Source organism: Sylvia atricapilla, chromosome 3 (genome assembly GCF_009819655.1).
Source record: "Sylvia atricapilla isolate bSylAtr1 chromosome 3, bSylAtr1.pri, whole genome shotgun sequence".
Taxonomy (NCBI): domain Eukaryota; kingdom Metazoa; phylum Chordata; class Aves; order Passeriformes; family Sylviidae; genus Sylvia; species Sylvia atricapilla.
This window is the reverse complement of record NC_089142.1, coordinates 97053575-97076303: the sequence shown is the minus strand read 5'-3', so window position 1 is coordinate 97076303 and position 22729 is coordinate 97053575. Positions and strand designations below refer to the sequence as shown.

The 22729-nt window shown below is 49.2% G+C and overlaps 1 protein-coding gene across 2 annotated transcripts in view; it reads right to left on the bottom strand.

Annotated features, from left to right (window-relative positions):
- Window positions 1–2656: 2656 nt before the first annotated feature.
- The window catches only part of STUM (stum, mechanosensory transduction mediator homolog), a 42344-nt gene continuing 22271 nt past the window's right edge, over window positions 2657–22729 (bottom strand). The window contains exons 2-3 of one of the 2 annotated variants that reach the window (XM_066314377.1): window positions 11642–11821; window positions 2657–2697 (exon numbers count right to left, since the gene is read on the bottom strand). In XM_066314377.1, the coding sequence (XP_066170474.1) occupies window positions 2657–2697; window positions 11642–11821 (221 nt within the window). Of the gene's footprint in view, window positions 2878–11641; window positions 11822–22729 lie in introns of both variants that reach the window. The other variant, XM_066314378.1, reaches the window with a different exon arrangement.

The window sequence follows — 22729 nt, the reverse complement described above, 5'->3', positions numbered from 1 at the left end:
GGCTCTACTGCAGATCCCAGATGGCTCTTGGGTTTTCCACCTGCTTGATTGGTTTTCTCCAGCTGCTGCTGTCCTCCAAGCCTCTCTCTGGCAGAGCAAGGTAACTGCGGCTCACTGTAGCCTGGCGTTCTGGCAGTTCTGCTTTTCCTCTTGAGCTCTTCCAGCCCTGGGCTAACCAAGAAGCACCAGCTAGTACTTGTCTTCCAAGGAAACCTTGACTCTGCTGCCTGTGTTGTGCGGCTTGTGTTGCTCTAAAAACTGATAGTTTTTCATCTCTTTTCCTCTAAAATGACGAATGCAAAGTTTTCCTGTCTGCACCATGTCACGATCTTCACTTTCTATGCAGCAGCCCAAAAAGTGGGGCTCAGCATCCCTGTTTGGATGCAGGATAGTGATAGTAAATACCTTTTTCTGTCTGTCCAGCATGGCAGTACGAGCAACAGCTTAGGGTGTGAGGCAAGAGAAATGCAGCCTGAGTTATTCCTATGCCTCTGCCATGGGTTTGCTTAGGAGACCTGTCATTTTTCCTTACTGTATCCTGTGAGCTGTACCAATACACTGTTTAATCCTCCCCAGTCTGAGGCTTCTTGTGCTGCCTGTCCATTACACATTTAGATCCACCTTCTAAAAGTGAACCCAACTTCATAGGCACCAGAAGATATTGCTCTTAAGCCACACTTGCTGCTCTTGTTTCAGACCTTCTGCACCCAAAGGTTTTACCTGAAGTCTGGCTTGATAAAATATACAATTAATTGTGTTACAAATTTGCCTCCTAGTTTATATATATATATATATATATATATATATATATATATATATATTTCCAATTAAGACTGCTGAGATCAGAAGAAATGCTTGAGCCAGCATCTTCACAATGAAAGCTAGTGCTCCCAAGGCTCCTAACTCTCTGCCCCTTTCTCCTGTTCAAACAGCCCAAAGCTTTTTGTAGTGCACAGCCACAGAAGGGTGAAGTGAAAAAACTCTGTCATGCCTTCTGACACCTGCTTTGGATAAATGGGCATCGTTTGGAGGGGTCCTGTCCCACCACAAGTCATTTGGGACTGCGGATGCTGCTTTGTCCTTAGCCCTGAAGAAGGGAGAACAAAGAGGTACTGATGCTTTCCACAGGCTGTGGGCTCATGGTGCAGTGTGGGCATTTGGCAGGGAGGAGACTTTCTGGGCAGAGAGGTGTTGCACTACGTCCAGAGAGTGTCCAGGCATCAGGAGAACAGCAGGGGCTGTGGGGAGCCTAAGCCAGGGGTTTGCAACCAAAACGCCAAAGGAGCTTCCTACCCCAGCAGCTCTGTGTGGGATCACCAACAGGTGCCCTGCCCAGCACAGGGCTCTCCTCCTCCCTTGGTGGGCAGCTCAGGGGCACTTGCTGTTTTTTGGCAGCCCAGCTCTCTTTACAACAGCAGGTATTTTAGCTGACAGGACCTGTTCTGCATGGAAAATAAAACCCTTTGTTGAAAGCTGACCATGGTACTGGGAGAGGCTGGACACTTGTAGGGCAGTGGGGTTTGCTGCCATCCCTTTCTCACCGTCTGCCTCTTGGCAGGAGCAAGGGGCTGGCAGTGGGTCTCAGCTCTGCCACGCTTGGGTGGCTCCCAGTTTTGGCAGCAGGTTTGTGTGAAACTCCTCTGGCTGGAAGGGCCCTCCCTGTGTGTGAGCAGCCTGGCTTTGCCTTCTTTCAGCAGGGCTCCTCCTGCCATCTTTTTGGAGAGGAAAAGCATCCAGGTGCTGACACCAACCCGAGCTCCTCTCGCCCTGCTGCGATCAGAGGGATCACTCCACCTCTGGCCACTGCAACTCTGCTCAAGCCATGAAATACAGCCCCAGCCCGTTTGGCCACGGGCCTTCCAACCACAACAGCTCCCAAGCACTGCCAGGTTGTGATCCTGGCGTTTTGGATACTTACCCGGGGAAGCAGAGCTGGGATGCTGCTTCAGCCAGGAGCACTCGTCGCACTCTAAGGGGATCCGTTTCCAAAGCATGGAGACACCGCCAGCAAGTCCCTTTCAGGGGCAGGAAAAGTCTCGTTCTTTGGCTCCCCCAGTACTGTTTTATACAAGAGGCTTTTGGCAGCACAAGGCTGTACTTGCTGCCCTAGAGGTGAGGTGCTGCAGGACACCAGTCCTGTGCTAGGAAAAGCGTCCCCTGGGCTGGTGGGAGCTCTGCTCTTTGCACAGTGGCAGCAGATGGAAGCAGGCAATGGCCCCAGTGACTTCAGTGGTACAATACGATTTACAGCAAGCACGTTTCTCAAGACATCTGTGGGGACAGAGCTTCTGTGAACATCATATACACACAGACAGCAGAGCAGTCACGGATGGAATCTCAGGGAGGGAAAAAAGTACCACTGGTTTGCTTTTACATCCTGTACATCAATCTGTGAATAGCTCCTTGGCATTTGATGTTCACGGCCAGCGCCCTTTAGCAGCGAGCATAAAAAGGAGGCAAACCATCTTCAGCAACCTCTCCCTGGGAGCAGAGGGAAAGCAGCATCTCCCCCTCCCTCGGTTCAGCCGCCTGCCCAGGTGCCACCTTCCCCAAGGCTGTTTCCTTGTCCTGGCACCCTCGTCCTCCTCGCGGGCCGCCCAGCGTGCGCTGGCCGGGCGCAGTCCTAAGCCAAGCCGTGCTGGCCCATCCCCGCTGCTCAGTGCAGGTCTGCGCCGGCCGCTCTGCATCTCCGCTCCGCTGGACGGGCAGTCAGCCGCGCAGACACACGGACACAACACAGAGGGGAGAAGAAGAGAGACAAAGGGTAACCAAAGGGTCCGCGGCCCACGGCTGCCAAAGGAAATCTCTCGCCGTGTTTCTCTGACCATACTTGTCCCAGCCACTACAGCTGCTGTGGGATCCCCTGTTCCTTGCAGCCTGTGAGGAGGGAGGGGAAGGGAACACGATTAGAGTTAATTCCAAAGGAGGACCCTTGGTGAGGCTCAAACACGCCACCAGCCTGCTTTACCAGGAGTGGCAAAAACCCCGTGGGACAACAGAGGGGCTGCCGCATTCCCCCTGACGGCCAGGCTGCCCAGGGCAGCCACCCTGCCCTGCTTCAGCCAGCAGCTGCCTGGTGCCGCCACCTTCCCGGGCACGTGTGAATGCTGGCAGCCAGCCCTGCTGCTGTGGCACCCGCCTGCCACCAGCCCGGCACGGCCACCTCTGCTTGAAGAGACTGTAAAGGCACAGCAGGTACCAGTGGTCACCAATTCCAGCCCAGTAACCTAAAACTTTTCTGGAGTGTGTTTTCCTGCAGCGCAGGGGAAGTGGATGCCCTTGTATCCTGCTCCAGAGACACGGCTGTTCCCAAATGCTGCCCTGGTAGCTCGGGCATCTGACATGCGTCTCTCCTTGGGATCTGCTTGTGTTTGAGCCTCGTCCCCCCAGAGCACTGCCAGCTAGGAGGAGGTTGGTTTCCTCTCTCCATCTTTGTGTTCCCACGCTGGCTTTTGCTGACGGTGCTCCCCAGCAGCAACCAGTTTGCACTGCAGTTTGCACAGGGGAGCAAACACCTCTGGGAGGAGAAGGGGAATGCCTTGAATCGCAGGCTGACATGCCAAACACAGCTAATGATACTCTCACTGCCTGGCTCTGCGCTTGCTTTGCTCCAGCCCAGCAGAATTCCAGGTGTCTTTACAGGTTAGGGCACAGCAGACATCCAGTGGGCCTGGAGGAAACTGATCTTTTCAGCAGCAAAACCAAGGAAACTGGCTGGATCCCTGTTCCTTCACGCCCTTTCCTCTCCCGGTGGCCACGAGGCTTGATGCACTTCCCAACCAAGACAGCAAAGCCCTCGGGGTCCCCACTGTGCTCCAGCCACACGGATGCTGCAAGCGCTCGAGCAGCCTGTCCTGCTGCCTGCCACAGCTCCTCGGGGCCCCAGATTCTTTACTGTCCTGCACACAGCAGACGAGGGCAGGCTCCAAAGCCCACAGGGGACAGCTCCGTCCCTTGGGGGGCTAGGGCAGGGAAGGGCAGTAGGAGAGCACCTGCAGCTCCTGTGCTACTACAGGATGATGAGAAAAATACCGGAATTTTTAACACTTCCCTAAGCAGTTGCAATAACTGCACCAGAAGTTTCCCCACTTTCCTTTCAAGAGAAGCTGGGCTTGTTATTCTGATTGTATCAATGCAAAAAAAAAAAATCTCCTTATTAAAGAAACAAACTCTCCTTACTTGCCTGCCACAATGAAGATCTTTCAACTAAAAAACTTTTTTTAAATCTGGACGGGGTTTTTTTTTCTCAGTTTAAATAATATAAGTACCCTGTCATTTTTATATTTTGAATTTCAAATAAGTCTGCAATTTCAGATCTCAGAAGAATGTTTAACTTTTCAAACACTTTTCCATTTATGCTTTGTAATATTTCTTTCTAGCCGTTATCTTAGGCTTTTGTAAGTCTCTTACAAAAACTGAACACATAATACCAGCAGGTGCCAGAACCCCTATCTTTAAATGACTTTTTTCTGAACTAAGAATCGACTCCAGCAAATGAACTTTGCTGTACTTTGGAAAAAACCCACACATTCGCCCAGGTTTGGCAGTCTGGATCTCCTGCTGTTAAACAAGCACAAGGGACAGAATAATGACACTTGACTGAATTTCTGCCTATTGTGTGCAGCTGAACAGAAAGACTGTCATCTCTTTCAAACAGCTTTTTCTAGGGGGCAAAACGATGATTTCACATGCATTTATGTTTTAAGCGTGAGTCAGCTCTGAAAGCAAGGTGAGCTGGCTGGAAACTTGTAATTTGGGCTTGTCTACGGCATCAGTTTGATTTGTTTTGGGAGCAGAGTTTAAAAAATCAAACAATCCCATGGAGCAGAAAGGTGGGGCCTGCCTTAAATCTTCAGGTAAAGTAAGAGTATTGAGATTAAGGAATCCTTTCAGTCTGGCTATTGGTGTTGAAACTGGCTGGAAGGAAGCTACAGTGGCCAAGCCTATCTCTTTACATGACCATAAGCCAAAAAATGACCTGTTCTATGCTACACTTGTTTATTAGAACACTTCAGACTTAATTTATCCAATGTGAAAATAGTTACTGCATTTCTTGCAGAGGAATAGCTGTTCTGCACAAAGCAGCTTTACATTAATACGTCTGCAATGAAATTGAGGTGCCCTTCTGTAGAACAGACAGCTCTGGGTTCAGGATTAAGTGGGCCTGTGCACACAGTCACTGATTTAATCAGGTTTACTTGAAATTGCACTTCTCCTCTAAGCCATTGCATGAAAGATTGAGGCAAAAATAACCCAGTTTGTGCATAGGCTGTTCTTCTGGGACTGGGTTCATACAGAGGGTGGCTTCAGGACGCTCTCAGTGCTGAAACGGGCTCCTGCGCTGCTCTTTGGGGCATCCCCAGGGGCATTTCAATGCTGTGTGAAGATTTTCAGCATCCCTGGGGCTGTGCAGCCACAGGACAGACACACAGACAGCTGGACACACACATGTAAAGGCACATGGCTGGACTTGGGCTGGGAGTGGGCGGCACTGGCCAAAGTGAATTCCAGGTGTCCTGCCTCGACCAGGGCTCGCTGCTCTCCGTGGGACACCGCCTCAGAGCGTGAGGAGGGGGAAGAACAGAAACAAACTTACCTTGTGAGACTTTGATGGTGAACAAAAGGAGGCAAAGGAACATGAAAGAAAGAGAGAGGGAGAAATGTAACTGTAGACGATATATCTGAAACACATGGAGAACCAGAAGAGAATGAACCAACTGAGGCTGCAGAGTAAACAGAGAACAGCTGCTCTACCATCAGACATTCACACCAGGGCTAAATATTTCTTAAAATCCTTGTACTTGAAGTGGATCATTTCCTCTGGGACTCTTGTTTAAAGATGATGGAGGAATCCTCATCTGCTTTTCCATCCCCAAGCCGGGCTAACACTTCTGAGCAATGCTCCCAGAAACTATTTCCTGTGGGCTATTGGCATTTTGTGGGTTTGACAGGAGGGGAGCCACTGAAGGAAGGCATCAAACAAGACATCACACTTTACCAAAGGGCTCATGGCATACCATTCATAGTCCCAGAGTTGGGAAAACTACACCTGAAGGGGTTTTGGCAGCTTCCCTGCTCAGTTTGCTGGTGCCCACAGGTAACTCACAACCACAGCGTGCCTCAGCCTGCCTGGGTGCTGCAAACACTGGTGCTACTTAACATTCCTGCAGTGTTTTAAGAGCTTGCCCTACCACTGCATTTGGTCGGAAACTGAAAAAAAAAAAAAGGATATTTTAACTGCTTTCCTCAGGCCTAGTTTGGGGGACAGCTCTTTTTAGAGTTTTTTAACAAGTGTAATAGGTCTAAGCAGGCAATTTGTCCTTGGAATTTTCTTCCTCTCATGAAGGGTTACTGGTTGATTTGGGCCTCCTGCTCCCCTTTCTTTCCCAGGACAGCTGTGTCACCTGCCCTAGCAGGGCCCCTGCAGAGCAGAGAGGCTCCGTGATGCTTTCCCTGGGAGCCCGAGCATACAGCGACACTGCAATCATCTGCTTGGCTTCTGGCAGGGGCTGTACACAGTAATTAGCAAAGGAGCGACAAGGATGGCATGATTACAGGTGAGTTCTCACTGCTGGCTGGCAATCAGCCCCAAGAGTCTGCCCAAGTCTCCATCCAGTGAACCTGAGAGCGATGGTGCAGCCAAGCACATCATTCACTCAGAGGCCGAAAGCTGAGGGAGGGCTTCCTTGGCTTCTTGGCTGCTTTCAGCAGAGGTAAAACAATGCCTGGACAAACAGTCCCTGACTTGTGTCCCCTGTGCCACGTCAGGGTGATATGACTACATCATTTCTCTGGCTTCTCTGTCAAGAAATGGCACACAACCTTTTCTACTGGGCTCTGAGCAGGCAGGGCGTTCCTGGAGACCCGTTCCGCTGTGTTCATTCCGTGCAGTGGGGCTAGTGCAGGTGTGGGTGGCGACAAGGTGTACCTGTAGCTGAGGGGGCTTTGCCTGCAGAGCCTTAGGAGGCTTGTTTTCCTGTTGGCTTTGGCCAGCTAATTAGCTCTGGTGTGCCTCAGCCCTGTGCGTGGTCTGTGGGAATATACAAGACCGAGAGTAAGACAGACTTAATTAGAATAACTAGTCTGGTGACTAGGATGCCGCGGCAAGGACAAACAGAACTTTGAGCTTATGAGAAGATGGGATTAAACCTGCTTAAGGGAAAAGATTCAATCAACCCCCTACGATAAAGATGTTGTAAAATGTGTAAGTTGCTTGTATGATCTTTTAACCTAATTATTGTAGTAGAAATTATTAACCTCGCTGAAATGGTATATAAGGCTTAGAAAACCTGAGTAAAATCGAATTCTGATGATGAATCAGTCTTCCCGTCTCTCCATCAATGGCCAGTAATGGTCCCCGCAGAGCTGGCGAGGGGCTTGAGGAGAGCACACTGCAGCAGCGCTGCCCAGCCAGGTTTTGGCAGAAGAATTAAGTGCTCCCTTGTAATTCTGCCTTTTTGCCTTCAGGCAGCAGGTACTGCAGAGGACAGTTCCCAAAGTCATATGGCTACTTAAAGAAGATCTCTCTGGTGTCCAATGGGGCCCGCTGGAAGCTGGTTTTAATTAGCAGAGAAAATACCCTGTTCTGTGGTGCTGCCCAAAGTGATTGTGTGACAGCAGAACTGCATTCCATTCATCTTCCTTCTGGGACATTATCCTGCTAAAGGGCGCCCTAGAGGAGAGGAGGGTGGGACAGGACCCCCCAGGTCAGTCAGTCTCTTGCTGTGTCCCACCTTGTCCCTGACAGACATGGGTCTGTGCTCCCTTAAAGCCTTCCAGGGACAGAGAGAGCAGACCCTGCCTTCCACCTCTGCAGTACTTTGACCTTACCGGAGGAAAAATGTCTTCTGATTTCCACACAGGTCCTTCCTGGTGTTATTTGAGTCTGTCTTAGGCTGAACTGCTGCCCTCTCACACTTATTAGCCTGCTGAACACCTCCATCATCAACACGCCTGCTGTCTTATGGTTCTCTGGACTCTCTCCAGGTTTTCCACTTGAAGTACAGCCTCCAAAGTCTGCCACAAGCCTCACCACAGTTTTATGCATGCAGAGAAAGGTGATGGGATCAGCAGAAGCCCTACAAACTCTGCTCCCACCTGCTTGTGTGGTGTTTGTTCCCTCCGCAGCAATGTTCCCCCTGTGCCGCTTGTGACTCACTGCAGCCACCACATCCTTCCCTGAAAAATGAGTTGTTCCCTAGTGTGTATTTATGCAGTTGATTAATCCTTCTCTGGCATGTTGGGGCTGTCCCTGCTGAGCAGCACTTACTGTGTCCAGGCCATTTCTCTGACTGGCGTGGATCCGGGCCCTGCCCTCGCTGTGCCTGCTGCCCTCACAGCTGGTGTGGGGCTGGGGACCCTCTTCTCCAGTCCATCCTCAAGCCACAGATGGAAACACTGAGCAGAGCTGGATTCAGGAGGGACCCTTTAACACATCCCTCTTTATCTCTCCCCAGGTCAGGAAAATCCATTTAGAGGAAAGTTCTCAGGCACATTTTCACACAGGCCCGTCCCCCTGGCTTGCTGGTACAAATGCTGTGTGAGACGGGGTCAGCATCTGCAGATTGGCAGGGACGGCTGGCTGCTGCCAGCTCACACCAAATTAATTCCTCTGCCATCGAAGGGAATCAAACCAGCCTGACACAGCTCGCTCTGGACAGACCCACGGTGACTTTGTGGGGGTGTTTTTTATTTTCTAAATGCTTGTGAGTCACTTACTTGATTACTTCTTCCAGGAACTGAAGTATTCCTGATTGGCCTCTAATTCTCCTTTTTCCCTCATTAAGGACAGTATGCCATTATCCTCAGACCAGACTCCCCCTTCCCATGCCTGGGAAATAGCACTAGAAAATGAAAAGCTGCAAGGAGCCTCCTGTTCAAAAGGCATGTGGATGTGGCACTTGGGGACATGGTTCAGTGGTGGACACGACGGTGATGGCTTAAGACTTAGACTCAATGATTTTGGAGGTTTTTTCCAGCCTCAGTGATTTTATGATTCTGTGGCTGTAACTCCCTCCCAGCTCTCTACCAGCCAACAGAGAGGCAGGCCCAGATCCAGGCAGTGAGGTGACTGTCCCTTAGGGAAGGTCTGAGCGGAGTTCCTTTCCCTCAGCTGCTTCCCACCCTCCTCCTCACTGCTAGCTCTCACCAGCTGGGACAGGCCCTGCCTCTAGCCCATCCAAATAGCCTGGCGCTCTCCCAGGGACACATGGGATCAACCATTTCAGGGCAAGGTGACAAGAGGTGGGCAGTAGTTCCACACTTTTTTGACTATTCCCCATCTGCACACAGATTCAAGTTGCAGTGCTGTAGGGTTTCTGTCCAGCACATCCAATAGTTTGCATGCAAACAAAACCCAGCCAAAGCAAACTGAGAGTGTTCTTAAATGAAATGTCTTATTCCTTGCAATTGAAACATGCTTTCTTTCTAAAGTTATTATTCTTTTAAAAATATATGATAACAAGAACTAACCACTTTGTGTCTGACACGGCTGTTTGATCCAGGTAAGAGCAACTAATCACTTTCTTCTTTGTTTTCTCTCCTCTCCTCTCCTCTCCTCTCCTCTCCTCTCCTCTCCTCTCCTCTCCTCTCCTCTCCTCTCCTCTCCTCTCCTCTCCTCTCCTCTCCTCTCCTCTCCTCTCCTCTCCTCTCCTCTCCTCTCCTCTCCTCTCCTCTCCTCTCCTCTCCAGCTGCTGCATTTAGCCACTACTTTCTCTGCATGGCAAGTAAACTTAAAAGCAGCTATTTAATGAGATGGCAAGAAACTGCCAAGGGCTGCAGCTTGTCAGATGCTGCTGGTGAAGCATAAGACATGTTGACTCCCCTTGCCATTGTCTACTACCACCAGAGGGATGAAATACTGCTGCTGTCCTTGGAGACCTCTTGACCTGAGCATTCCCTCTACATGCTGCTCATCCATCCTCTGCCTCCCAAACTGCTGGAATCCAGCCAGATGTGGGAGTGTTCAGGAGATACTTCCAAGCTGGTTTTCCTCAACAGTGAAACTGGAGAAGGCCCTCCCAGTAGGACCTTCCTGAGCACCAGCCCCTCTAGCTGGAGAGCCGGGCTTTGGAGCAAAGCAAGGCACAGTTTCAGTGGTGGTTCTCCATCAGGACAGATGCTTTCCTGGCTCTCCCCACAGCTGGAAATGGGGTCCTGCCAGACAGTGACCCACACACGGGGGCTGCCCCGCAGAGGAAGAGCAGAAGAGTTTATGGTTATGAACATGCACTTACGGCATTACACACAAATCTGGCAGATTCTTGAAGACACATCACACGTGTACACCAAAGCACAGCTCAGCCTCAGAAACAACCTGCTCTGCAGGTACCTCTGGAAGGAAATGTGGTAGGTGGTCTGCAGGGTAAAGCAAAGAGCAGTACTGCCTTCATCCTGAGGAAAGCTTTTGCTGTGCACATAGTCAGGTTTTTGATATCCATCGTTTGCTCTGCATGGGGACTGCCTTAACTGAAGCTGGCTCAGAAATTAGCAGGTGGTTTGGTGAGAGAGGGTTTAACCCCTGGGTTTGGCAGCTGGAAATGTGCACTGGTTTCCTGCCTTTTTTTTTTTTTTTTTTTTTTTTTTTCTCCCTGATTTTATCCATTTTGTCTTTAGATGGGTTCCTGGCAACTTTCTGAGATCCTCTCTCACTCTCTGTCATGCAGCAGCAGATGTCATCAGCAGGGATGACAAAGTGGAGCCCCTTCAAACCAAAAGGCAAAAGCTGCTGGTAAGACGGTCTCTGGGAGAAGGGCTTGCTTTGGGAACTGCCTGTCCTGTCAGCCTGAAAGATCTCAGACCTGTTTGGTTTGAGGGCTCTGCCAGCCTCTGGAAAGGGAGTGGGTCGTGCAGATGCCACCAGCTCCCTGAGCTTTGTGCTGCTTCTGGCTGTGGAGGTGAGATGAGGCTGTCACCTCGGTCCTCTGCACCAGGATACAGGAGCTATGGCACAACTTTTACACCAGGGAAAGCCTCTACCAGATGAAAGTTACAGAGCCTGTGTTCTGGATTGGTAATATCTACTAACTGGCGATTTAAATTATATACATTCTAAAAAGGATTCTTCTTTCATTGGGGTAATGTTTTAGTCAACTCAAAAGGGTGTATGGGACGTTTTTCAAGGAGCAGCTAAACACTTCTGGCTCAGCCTAAGAAATTGGTCTGAAACATGGAAAAAAACCTCCAAAACAATGGGTAAATGTATCCCGGGCAGTAAGGGGAGGGTCCAGGAGAGTCCCCAGGGCTTTTCTGGTGACAGCTGGCCCTGGGAGCAGAACAGGCCTAGCAGAAAGGCCTCGCTAACCACAGATTTGCAGCCGGAGTCACAAGGGAGAAAGGGCTTTCTTGTTCAAATGGATGTGATCAGGGCAGAAGGGGCTCCAGACAACGGAGTTCACAGTGCTCCCCTTTTCTGCACATTTCATTTCATAAAGGGAAGTTCCTGACTCACATGGTGGCATGGGAGACCCTCCCAGATACGTCACAGGGCCCATTCCTGCTGCCTCCTAGCAATTTCTCCTCTGTGTTTCCGAAGGACTTGCAGAGCCCATCCTGTGGCTCTCCCCCCTACAGGACATTATCCGGGCCCCAGGGACATTGCCACGGAGAGGAGAAGTCAGGAGGGTGAGTGCACTGTACTTACTTGCAAGAATGACCATGTCCATGCCCCAGAATATACTCATGATCCAGCCCACCATGACGATGGCGGTGAGGATCTGGATGAGGGCGGCGGCGATGTTCAGCCAGAAGACGCAGCACATGTGCCGGTCGGGGAGGTCGGTGCGGGCCCCGCAGAGCACGGTGAACGCCGACACGAACGTGCCTGGGGACACAGGAGCAGCACAACACCCAGTCAGGCTTCCTCTGCTACACCACTGCGCTCGGAGCTGCTCCCTCCATAGCGCCGCGCTGGCTGCGCTCCAACACCGGCGTGGAGAAAGCACTCCTTGGGTTTCCTCACCCAAGATTGGGGTGGTTTAAAATCCTTGGCCCTCTAAAAGCCCCGAGTCGTGTCGGTATAAAAAAAGCAGAGCCCTCAAGGTCTGTTTTCAGGTTTCTCGTGTTGTTTATTATTCGATATCTCAGAATTTTCTCTGCTCCCAGCCGAGGTCTGGACAGCAGCTGGGACACGAGGGGACTGCCCCTGATGGGATGTTCCCTGACATTTATATAGATAACTACGCATTGGTTATTTACTAGTTTGTGCCAATGCCCAGTGCCCACACTAAAAGTGACATCTCTACTTTGCTCCAATCCACTCTAACTGCTTTGTGCTGTCACCACCCCAAAAGATGGAGGATGAGGAAGAAGGAGAAATACATGAGGTACCACCCAAATTCCACCATCTTGTCCCCATTTACTTCTATTCTATAAACTCTAAAACTACTGAATTCTCTATCGCCTATTGTACTAAACTACTGTTTTCACATCCCGGTGGGTTGTAATTCCTTTTGCAATGTTGGAAGCTTTTCCCATGGATTAAAATCAAACCCGGTGTTTTCCTGGGCTCTGTGCCAAGGTCTCCGAGCCCCCTGGACCGGCTCCACACCCCCCTGTCCAGAGCTCAAATTCCCTTCCTCAGGTCCCAGGCCATCCAAGGGGATGTCCTGGACTCCAACAGGGTTTGGGCTCCCTCCCCACCCCAACCCCACAGAAGCCACTTCTGCACTACAAGGGAGTGCTGTGTGTCTGTGGAAATACCTTTGTTCTGCCTGGTGACTCTGTCGTGGGGAGGAACACACACTATGGAGCAGCTCTAAAAAGGAAAACCAAACCCAGAGTTGGGGCAGCACTGGCTCTAGAAATCTCTAATGGTCTGGCACTCTGTCACTGTGCACAAATACTGCTCTAGGAGGAGCAGACACACTAAAAAAGGAGTGGCACTGCATTTTTGCACAATGCTTTCCCCAGTCACAAGCTAAGGGCATGTTTTAGCCAAGCAGAAGTAGCTAAACTTTGTAAAGTGCTGGAGCCAGAGGACCTGGTGTGGCAGCCCTTGGCTCTGTTTGAGACCAACTCAGATCTTGCAACCACACTTCAGACTTGTTAAAATGTTTTGCATGAAGGATCTTGTTGATGTGTGAAAGTTAAAGCTGAAAAGACCAAGGAAAAGATAAAGGGAAAAGACCAAAAACCTGCACCTCAGCAGCCTTTCACAAAGATTCTTCCTAAATTTAGGCTCTTGGACAAGGCAGATTTTTTATTTTTAGCTGATATGTGGTGCTCATGGCTGGCTGAAACTCACAGCTCAGGGAATCCTTGTCTGTCCCACAACCAACATGAAGAAATACACACCATGGGTAAGGAGCAGAAGAAGCAGTTCCTGGCTCCTATAAAATAGGAGCTGTTGGCCAGGAGGTTCAGGCACCTTATCCAAGTATATATTTCAACACCTCTTAGCACTATGGACTGTTTTTGGGTTTTTCTAAAACAAATGTGGTGTGGCTAAGGTAAGTACCAAGGTGCAAGGTTGATTGTATTGGATAACACGGTTCTGTGAAATGCCTTCTTTCATCAATATCTTGAATTAAAATGATGGTTTCTACAAAAACTGCCTTTTTTCCTCCTAAGGGACGGAAGCCTGCAAATGGCCTGTAAGATGTGAATGGACGAGCCCATCTTCAGTGCATGAGTGCCTTGTTGGGAGTCCTTTGGTTTGACTGAAGACAGGGACAAAACACTCAGTTTACACCCTTGTAGTAAATCTTACCAGACTAAGAGAGAACTATCTGGTTAGAAGCAAAATACCATTTTGTCCTGCACTGCTGGGGTGGTGGGAAAGAGAATCTCTTTCTTTGCAGCCTCTTCCTCAGTGGGTCACAAGGAAAACAGGCAGCTGAGATGCTAAAATGCTGGGGAAGGCTGGGTACAGCCTATTTTTAATCCTGCCACCCTCTGCAAGCTTCAATTCCAGCGTCTTCCTAACACTCCACCAGCTCCTAAAGCCCTGATCGTCTTCCTGCGGCTGGCTGGATCCAATTTCTTCTTCCCACCCCCTCCCTGTGGCACCTGCCAGAGCCGGGCATGGAGCAGGCCTGGAGGGGAGAGAGTGTGCTGGGCCAGGGGGAGGACAGCCCTACAGCAGAGCATCACTGGCAGGGACAAGATTCTCTTCTGCATGAGAACCGTCCCCGGGCTTCCTCCTCTGGCTCTCACAGGTGGGGTTTCATCCCCTTATCCACCAAACCAGAGGAGTCTGCAGAGAGGAAAGTCATTATAATCCCAGAGGATGTTGTGTAAGTCTCCCCATAGCTGCCTTTTGCTCTGTGAGATTGTCTTCCACATCTCTTGTGTCCTCTGTGTGGGATTATGTGACATATCTGCCCTGCTTCACACACCTTTTTTTCTTTTTCCTTTATAGTTTTTTCAAAGCAGAAGGAAGCCTGGAATATTTCCCTCATGCTTCCTGAAAGTGTTGTCTTAAAAATTACACCACAGCACTCTCCAAGATTAAATATGGGTTGAGGCAAGATCAGAAACTCGGTGTTTATGTTTTCCCATCAGGATGCAAAATCTTGCCAATTGGAAATGCTTGTCTCTTTTTAAAATTAAAATCTTCCCCTCTTGCCTTACCTTTAACTCTTCCAAGATGTGTTACAGAGAAAGGTCATAAATGAGCAATAATTCTTAAACTACATCTTCAAATCCTTCCAGTGAAGCTTTTAAGATATTTACATCATTAGAAGAAGGTGCTGAATGAGTCAATTAATGCCCTAAATACCACAGTGACTAAGCTAAAGTCTAGTCCCATTCAGAAAAGAATAAAGCTAACAAAGCACTTAAGTGTCCTCCTCTGGACTGGGAATAGGTACAGAAACTGGGACTAAAATCTCATGAACCTTGGCTTCTGATTCTCCTCCAGGCCACTTTCCTACTCACAGGAGCCAATCCATTTTTCCAATGCCAGTGCATTTTCTTTATTACTTATGATTAGCCAGTCTTCGGGAGCTTGCTGGCATTTTTGAACAAAAGACTTCAGCTGTGCCAGCAGGCATAGGGTGGAAACATTTTTCCTCTACTCCACATATGCTTAAGAACATGAAGCAGGAGTAAGAGTCTTAAATGCTTTTGCCAAAGTAGATGTTTTCCCCTTAGGAAGCCATCGTGGTTACACACTGCCAAATAGGGAATTATTTGCGTCTGGAAACTGAGAAGTGGAGAGGAGGAGGAGGAGGAGGAGGAGGGCAAGCCAGCTATATCTGCTGATAGCACCTGGCTGCCTCAGAGCTGGGGCACTGAACCATTTCCCTCCCTGGCCAGGCATTCAGACACTTGAATCCCTACAGCCCGGAAATCCTAAACCTGGAATGCCAGCTGCTGGGGAGATGTTGGCCAAAGAAATCAGCAGTCCACAAAGGTCTCAGGTTGTGAGGGCAGCCAGCAAACAGAAACAAGTAACTCCACAAGCACATATACACCGAACGCCCACACAGTTATGCCAGTATAACACAATTATAGCAAGATTTCTTCTGTCTTCCCAATGGAAAACACCCAAAGTGCAAAGAATATGGGATTATTCTAAATCATGAACTAATACAGCCTCTTTGGGGACACAGGGGAGGTGATGAAGGTGTTGTGTCCTGTTGTAATGAGTCTGTTTGTTCAGCCCTTCGCAATCAGCTGGCTGAACTGCACAGCTCCTGCTGCACCCAGAGCCAGTGACTGCCAGGGGCTGGGCAGAGGGATGGGTGGGAGCTGAGGATTGCTCCTCTGGAGCAGCTGGGAGGCAGAGGGGGAAGGCACGGTGTGCAGCGAGGCTGTGAGGGGGGCTGTGACACCCACTGGCCCTTCAGACTCGTCTCACCTGGGGCAGTGTCAGCCAGCTGGGGCCCCACATGGTACTGGGAGAGGAAAAGAGCCCCTCGAGCCTCTGCTTGCCTTGGCTGTCAGCACAATGGGGATATGTTTAGATTACACCAGTAAATATAGAAAGATGCTTGTTTCCAGCAGTTTAACCCATTGAACATGAAGGGGATGTGTTATCTGCAGAACAACACAATTAAATGAAGGGGCAAAGGAGAGGGTTTTGCCCTTTCTCTCCTCTCTGGTGCATTGTCATGCAGGATAAAATTCCCTCTCTGGTGTCTGCTGGCACCTTGGCAGCCACAGCCTTCCCAAGAGCATCACCTGCTGGTTCCTGGCCTCACAGAGTACAGCAAAATAATATGAGAGGAATAGTTTGGGTTTTTTTCTTTTTGAGCAAAAAAAGACCTCTCGCACCCTGGAGGGGGCTCCCCTGGTTTTCTATTGTTCAAGTCACTCATCCAGGGTGGAGAAAGACGTGAGGTCACAACCACGGCCTGCCCTGAGCAGTCTCCTCTGTGTTCCCTGAGTGCAGACAGGAATGTGCTATGGAATGCCTTAAGGTGTAGCAGAGAAGTTTTTCCTCTCCTGTTTTTACAAGAGGGCCTATCCTGGCTACTCCTGAAGAGCTTTAGTCACACAGGGAGCTTGGCACGTTTCATGTGGAGGGCCAGCTGTGATGGCACCTCCCCAGGAACATCAGAAGGGGGAGATGGGACCCTGATGACCGCAGTGAAAGTGCCAATAACTTGAACATGCAGACACCTTGGTGGGCTTCCCACTGACTGCCAGGAATCCGAGACTTCCCAGAAGAAATCATCTCTGCTGCAAGGAAATCACATCTGATGAGCCGGTACAGGTGGAGGAACAGCAGAAACCCAAATTACTGCAATCAGGGGCTGCATGTAGAGATGATGATGGTGATTCTATGATGATGATGATGATCACTACCCTACAAAAGCCTGGGAGCCAGGGAGGGGGTGGGAAGTATTTCTTCCTCTTCCTGGAAACCTGGAGATCATTTAAGACATTCCCCTGTAGTGCTGGGAGTAAGTAAGGCAGTATTATGGTGCCTCCTTTCCTGCTCCCAGAGAGGAAAACCAGGCCCACGTCACGACTCAGGAGCTGGAGCAAAGCTGCAGGAAGCACACAGCTGGAGGCAAAGATGGGAACAAAATCGGAGGCGTCTGTGGGAGCTGGGCTGTTGGATCATCACGGGGAGATGTAATTAACAAGTGTGTGTTTTGTGGGGAAGAGCTGTACCCGTGTATTGTGTCAGGGGAGCGCTCTGTGTGGAGACACGTCTGGTGCACGTCTTTGAATTTTCTTAAGTGAAATGATTATTAGCTGTCATTAAACAGTGCTGGCAGGTATGTGAGGCAGATGTTGTGGATGTGTTGAAAATTCATGAGGTGTGCTGGCTCTAGCTCGTGTGAGTCAGGAAAAGCTGTGCATCGTTGTAAGGATTGCACTCCTTGCATCAGTGTAACAGTGAATATGGTCTCTATTGCTCAAGACATCCTTGGCTTCCCAGTGACATGAACTTGTTTTTATCCTCTAGTTAGAGCTGTCAAGAGTCGTTTCAGGCACGGAGGCCTCCCATCCTTGGCATCAATCCAATGCCAGCTGTAGCCCTTTGGGTTATGATGAGGAAAGCCACTAAACCTTGCTTAAAGAAGCGGTAAGGCACTATCTGATGATGCTCAGCACCATTCCCCCCTCTGCTTAGGTGGGTAGAGCTGGGCTGTGGAAAGGACACTATTAACAAGGTGATAAAACGGAGTTGCAAAACATTAATGATGATCTGCTGAAGTTTCCTAAGGCAGACAATTGTTTGTGTCATTGCTTGAGGAAATAGACGTAAAGTAAAATGCCCTGGAAGCATTCTGGCCAGTGTGAGTCCTCACCAGTGTCCCCAGTCTCCACCTGGCTGGATCTCACTGGGGCTTGGGCTGCATGAGAGAGAACCTGCCAGTGCAGGTGTGTCACCTAAACCCCCTGAGACAGGAGTGCTTTCTCTCCCAGCTTATTGCAGCTCTCTGAACAGAAAAGGCTGGTTCAGGAGAACATTTCAGGTACCTCTGTGGTTGCTGCAGTTTGTGAGTGCAGGGGTCTCGGCAGGGTCTCCACTATGCCTCTTCTTCCCATGGCTCCCTCAGAGAGCTGTGATTGCAGGCGGGGGGCAATCAGTGAACCCCTTTGGCTGGCAGCAAAAGTAGAGGTGTGCAGGCTGCAGGGTGTCCTCTTGAGGGAACTGACCTTTGTCGAGCACCTGGCTCTGTGGCCAGCTGTGCTCCTCTGCCAGGGGGCAAATTCCCACCCAGTTTCCTCAGGCACTCCAGGCAAGCCATGGAAGACACCAAGCCACTTGTCATTCACAGAAATCGATGAAAATCAGTCCACAGGGTTACAGCTGCACTCCTGGAGCACAGCATCCAGCCAGACACTGTGGCCTTCTCCCACTGAGCAGTTTGGGAGCTCTGAGGGACTCGTGGTGCTGCTCCTAAGGGCTGGGCCAGAGCTTAGCGCAGGATGTGGAGGCTGTCATCGACACTGCAATTCCTCACTGGTTATTGGCTGCTGGACTTTTTCTCTTGGCAAGTGGATGGTTGGACTTGATGACCTTAAAGGTCTTTTCCAACCTGAATGATTCTGTGATACTATGAAATATGAAGAACATAGAGGTGGCAAGACTGTGACAGTGCTGCAGCAGCAGCAAGGCTCAGGTGTCCCCCACATGCAACCTGCCAGGGGCATCCCCTGCATCCTTCCACTTGTAGCTCATATCAGCCACAGAAGTAAGTCAGGACTGAGTGCAATTACCTGGTTTGGGTTTTTTTCCCCTAGAAATGAGCATGTTTTAGACTAACCCCTTAAAAGCTCTGGTTTTAGGATAACGCTTAATTAAACAGCCATGGGCAAGCTTTTTCCCCTTTCCAGTGTCCATACAGACTGAAGTCTGTGCCTGCAAACAGAGTGCAAGTGGACTAAAGTGGATAGCTGGTTTTAGCAGTTTGAGGGGTAAGAAGAGCAGGAGCAGTGGACAGGTTAGGAAACAGGAGGCTAACTTGGTCCCTCTTAGAATTAGCATTCCGAATCCCACAGATTCGGATCTGCCAGGAGGGGACATCGATGACCCCTTGGTGTCAAAGCCATTGCCTGCAAATGCCAGTCCTGTGGACAGCTGTGTGGGCAGGACTCGGGCAGGAGCAGCAGCAGCCGAAGGGTAGGAGAGGGAGAGGAGAAAGGGAAGGGAAGGAGGAGAGAGTGGAGGCAGCAAACGTGACAGAACCTAGATGTTGCCATGGAGAGTAGCTCATGAATTTTTCCTCCGTGGCCTGCTATTAAAAACGTTTTGTTTAGCTTCTGCCAGCACACTGTTTTTATTTCCCCCTTCCGTATCCGAAGGACATCCAGAGGGAATTCTGGCTCCCTCCATTCCCTTCGGCCTTGCTGTGGACAAAAATATACAGTCACTTGACAAGGGAGAGCTGGCACCTGCAATCCTCATCTCCACAGGGTTTGTTCCAACTCCCGAGCCCGCAGAAGGCAGGCTGTGTATGGGGTTAGCTCTCTACACGTGGTTTCCCTGCACACATGGGAAATGACCAGCAATCCCAAAGCACTGTGTGCCCGTGGCTGATCCCAGCTGTCCCAGCACCTGGCTGTAGCCCCAGCACTCAGCTCTGCATCTGTGTGTTAGGAGGTTTGTGTCAGAACATGCTTGACAGTGTTTGTGTAGCTTCTACAGGAGACAGCCCACGTGCAAGCAAGGCAGCAGTGCCTTTGCATCAAAAATGAGATTTTTCTCTCATATTTAATGCTCTAGAAAAAGTTAACTCTTCTAAAAACTCAGAGTTTTTTGACAAAAACTTGAAAACTTGTTGTTGACTGCAACAAACTTTCACAGACTTCCAAGGCTAAAAATACACAGCAAAATCTTAAATTACATGGAGGGGGGGCTGCATGGAGGTGAAGTGACTTACTAAAGCTTTAATTATACATGGACCCATCAAAATTATTTTTACTCTGCAGCACTGCAATGTTTTGAACACTTAAAAGCAGCCACCCATAAATAGTGAGATTGAAGTACAGCTTGTTCCACTGCCAGACATTCCACAATCCCTGGGTGAAGTTTTGCAGTCCAGCCCTGTGGTTTAATTCTGTTGACTTGATGCATAAAAACTAAGAGTGTGCTTGAAGTATTTGAGACTGGAGAATTTCTGCTGAACAGCGAATTCAAGGCCCCTCTGCATAATCCACAGTGGTGGAGCAGACTTCAGAATTCTGCCAGGACTTGCTGAATTATCTTGCAAGTTGCACCTACTTGATTCCCAGATTGTTGGGGTTTTTTCTCCTGTTGGATAAACGATGTGGTCCCAGAAGCACCGATGACATTTTTCATCATGCTTTACAATAGTATGAGCCACTGTAGAGAGCATGCAACTTCCCAGAAGTCGGGGGAAGCAGTGCTACATGGACACCCAGAGGTGGGAAATGGCAAAGTTGTAACAAGTAATACCTACCACCTCCAGTCAAGGAAAATGAATTGCTGGAGATAAGCTCACCAAAGCACCTCAGAAGTAGATGACAGCCCATCTGCATGTTAGACTGGGGATGAAGAGCCAGGGAGGCTGAACGAGCTGCCACTGGTTCTGCTGCCAGCCAGGGGAATGCTGTGAAATCAACTCAGCACTGCTCCTGCCCCTTCTTCCCTTTACTAATGGAATGGAGGGAGGATTGTAATTAATTTGCATCCTTATGAACTATGCCAGCATTCAGAGGAATAATGCAATTGGCTTCCAATTATAACAAACATAAGGGGGGACAAAAGGCGTGACTGGTGTTTACAGCACAGGGCATTTTGCTGAGAGCTCATCTGACCTGAAAGTGGACTTATTCCTGCTGCTCTGTAATTTTATTAGCAATTTAAAAGCTTTTTTTTTTTATAGAATCAGCTCTGCTGCTGGTTTGTCTCTATTGCCTCCTACCATGCAGAACTTTCTGTATTTATATTGTCTACTATTAAACTAGGTACCAGGTACTTAAACCTTGTGTTCCCTTCCCCTCCTGCCCGGAGCACCAGTGTGGATGCTCTGCCACGGCTCTCCTAGTCCCAGGTTGCTCTGCACCCACCCACTGCAGGAGCCTGGGACTTAAATGAGAGAGGAACCAAGGAGCCAGAAATATTCATCCACTAAATCATCTCTCCCTTATTTTTTAGACTCTCTTTAAGACTCTGATCCTATTCACAGGAATGAATTTTCTGTTTTCTTGATGTACATCCAGAAACACACCTCAAGCCATTCTGTTTTGTGCTGGTGATACAGAAATAATTTGAATCTGGCTTTTCACCCAAACTTGACCAACCTGAGGCTTAAACAGCAGAATGTCTGGGGAGAGGCCCCTGCTCGTTTCAGAGAGGCCACGAAACCTCCTGCAAGAAAAGCTGTCTGGCTTTTTGACGCTTCCAGTTTCTAAAGGATGCTGCAAGTAAAAGCTGTGTAACAGCAGAAGCATAATGAGGAAAAGGCTATGGATTCCTACAAGCTTCCAGACAGGCTCTTGCCAATTATACACTGATGAACTGGAGTTTATTCTTAATTGTCTGTGCCACGGAAAGCTCATTGTTGCCAGGCACAGAGCAGTAGGGCATGCATGATCCTCCGGCTCCCACATGAGTTTAAGGGCTGCTGGGTGAACCCACATCAAACGCTCACTTGTCTTCCTGCCTCTGCCCTCGCACAGGTTAATTAAGTGCCATTAGCGCCCATCTCGGGGAGCTCTAATTGAGCAGAAGGAAAGCAGCAGGCCAGGGGCGGGCAGGGCTCTCTCCCGCTCTGCCTGGATGATCCACAGCACCAGGCGAGGTCTGCAGCTGCTCTGCCTCCTCTGTCTCTCCCATCAATGCCTTGCAAGGAGTTTAGCCTTTTGAAGCTCCCTAGGAGCATCTGCTCTGCTCGTGGAAGGATGGATTAACTACTTCTAAGCTTCACTGAGCAGTGGCTCTGAGCTTGCCGCGATACCCTGGAGCCCCTTAACTGTGAAGACAAATCATGTTAATTAGGGACTACCAAGACACAAGACAGAATTAATCTCATTAGAAAGTTTGATGGGGATGCAGAGCAATTAGAGGTTATTCTACTGAACAAGGCAGCTGAAACGGCAGTGTAATAAATTGCATCAGCCTCCAAACCCACCTCAAAGTACAAGCTGTCTTTTAAGGACTAGAGGAATGTAAAACAAAACTGACATAAATGTTCGGAGATCTGCAGTGATAAGTAGGCAGGAGACTAACAAAAACACCTTTTCATCTTCTTTTGCTAATCCAGCAAACATTTTATGAGCCAAAGTGTCTCAAGCAGGGACAAACAGGACATAAGAGCACTCTGTAGCGAAGTGGTGTGGTGCTGTATCCAGGAGTCTGGAATATGATTTGTGAGACCAGAACTCCATCCTGGATTTACAGCTGCTTGCTAAGTCATTCTGATGATGTAACTTTATTCTTATAATGCCAAAGTAACGATATTAAGGTGTTAATTTAGAGAGTCTGTCAGGAAATTTACTGTCTAGCCTGGTGGGGCTATATCCTTGTTGTTCTGTTCAGTGCTACCATTAGTCAAAAAATGACCAGGTCTTGCTTTTAAAGGACACTTGTCATAAAACCACTACTCTTAGATGGAAGGTAAAGCTCTTTATCTGCTAAAGCCATTGCTGTTTTGCTGATGTACACAGCATCCAATACATTTAGGAGATGGTGCTTTACACTCTAAGTTTGGCTTTGGTACCTTCTGGTGATTCAGACACTTTAGAAACAAAAATCTCATTTCATGGTCGCTTACTTGAGTGAGAATATCAAGGTGCTTTATCCTATTCAGCAAAACCATTAGGGAACATTTTCAACAACACATGCAGCTTTTGCATTCCT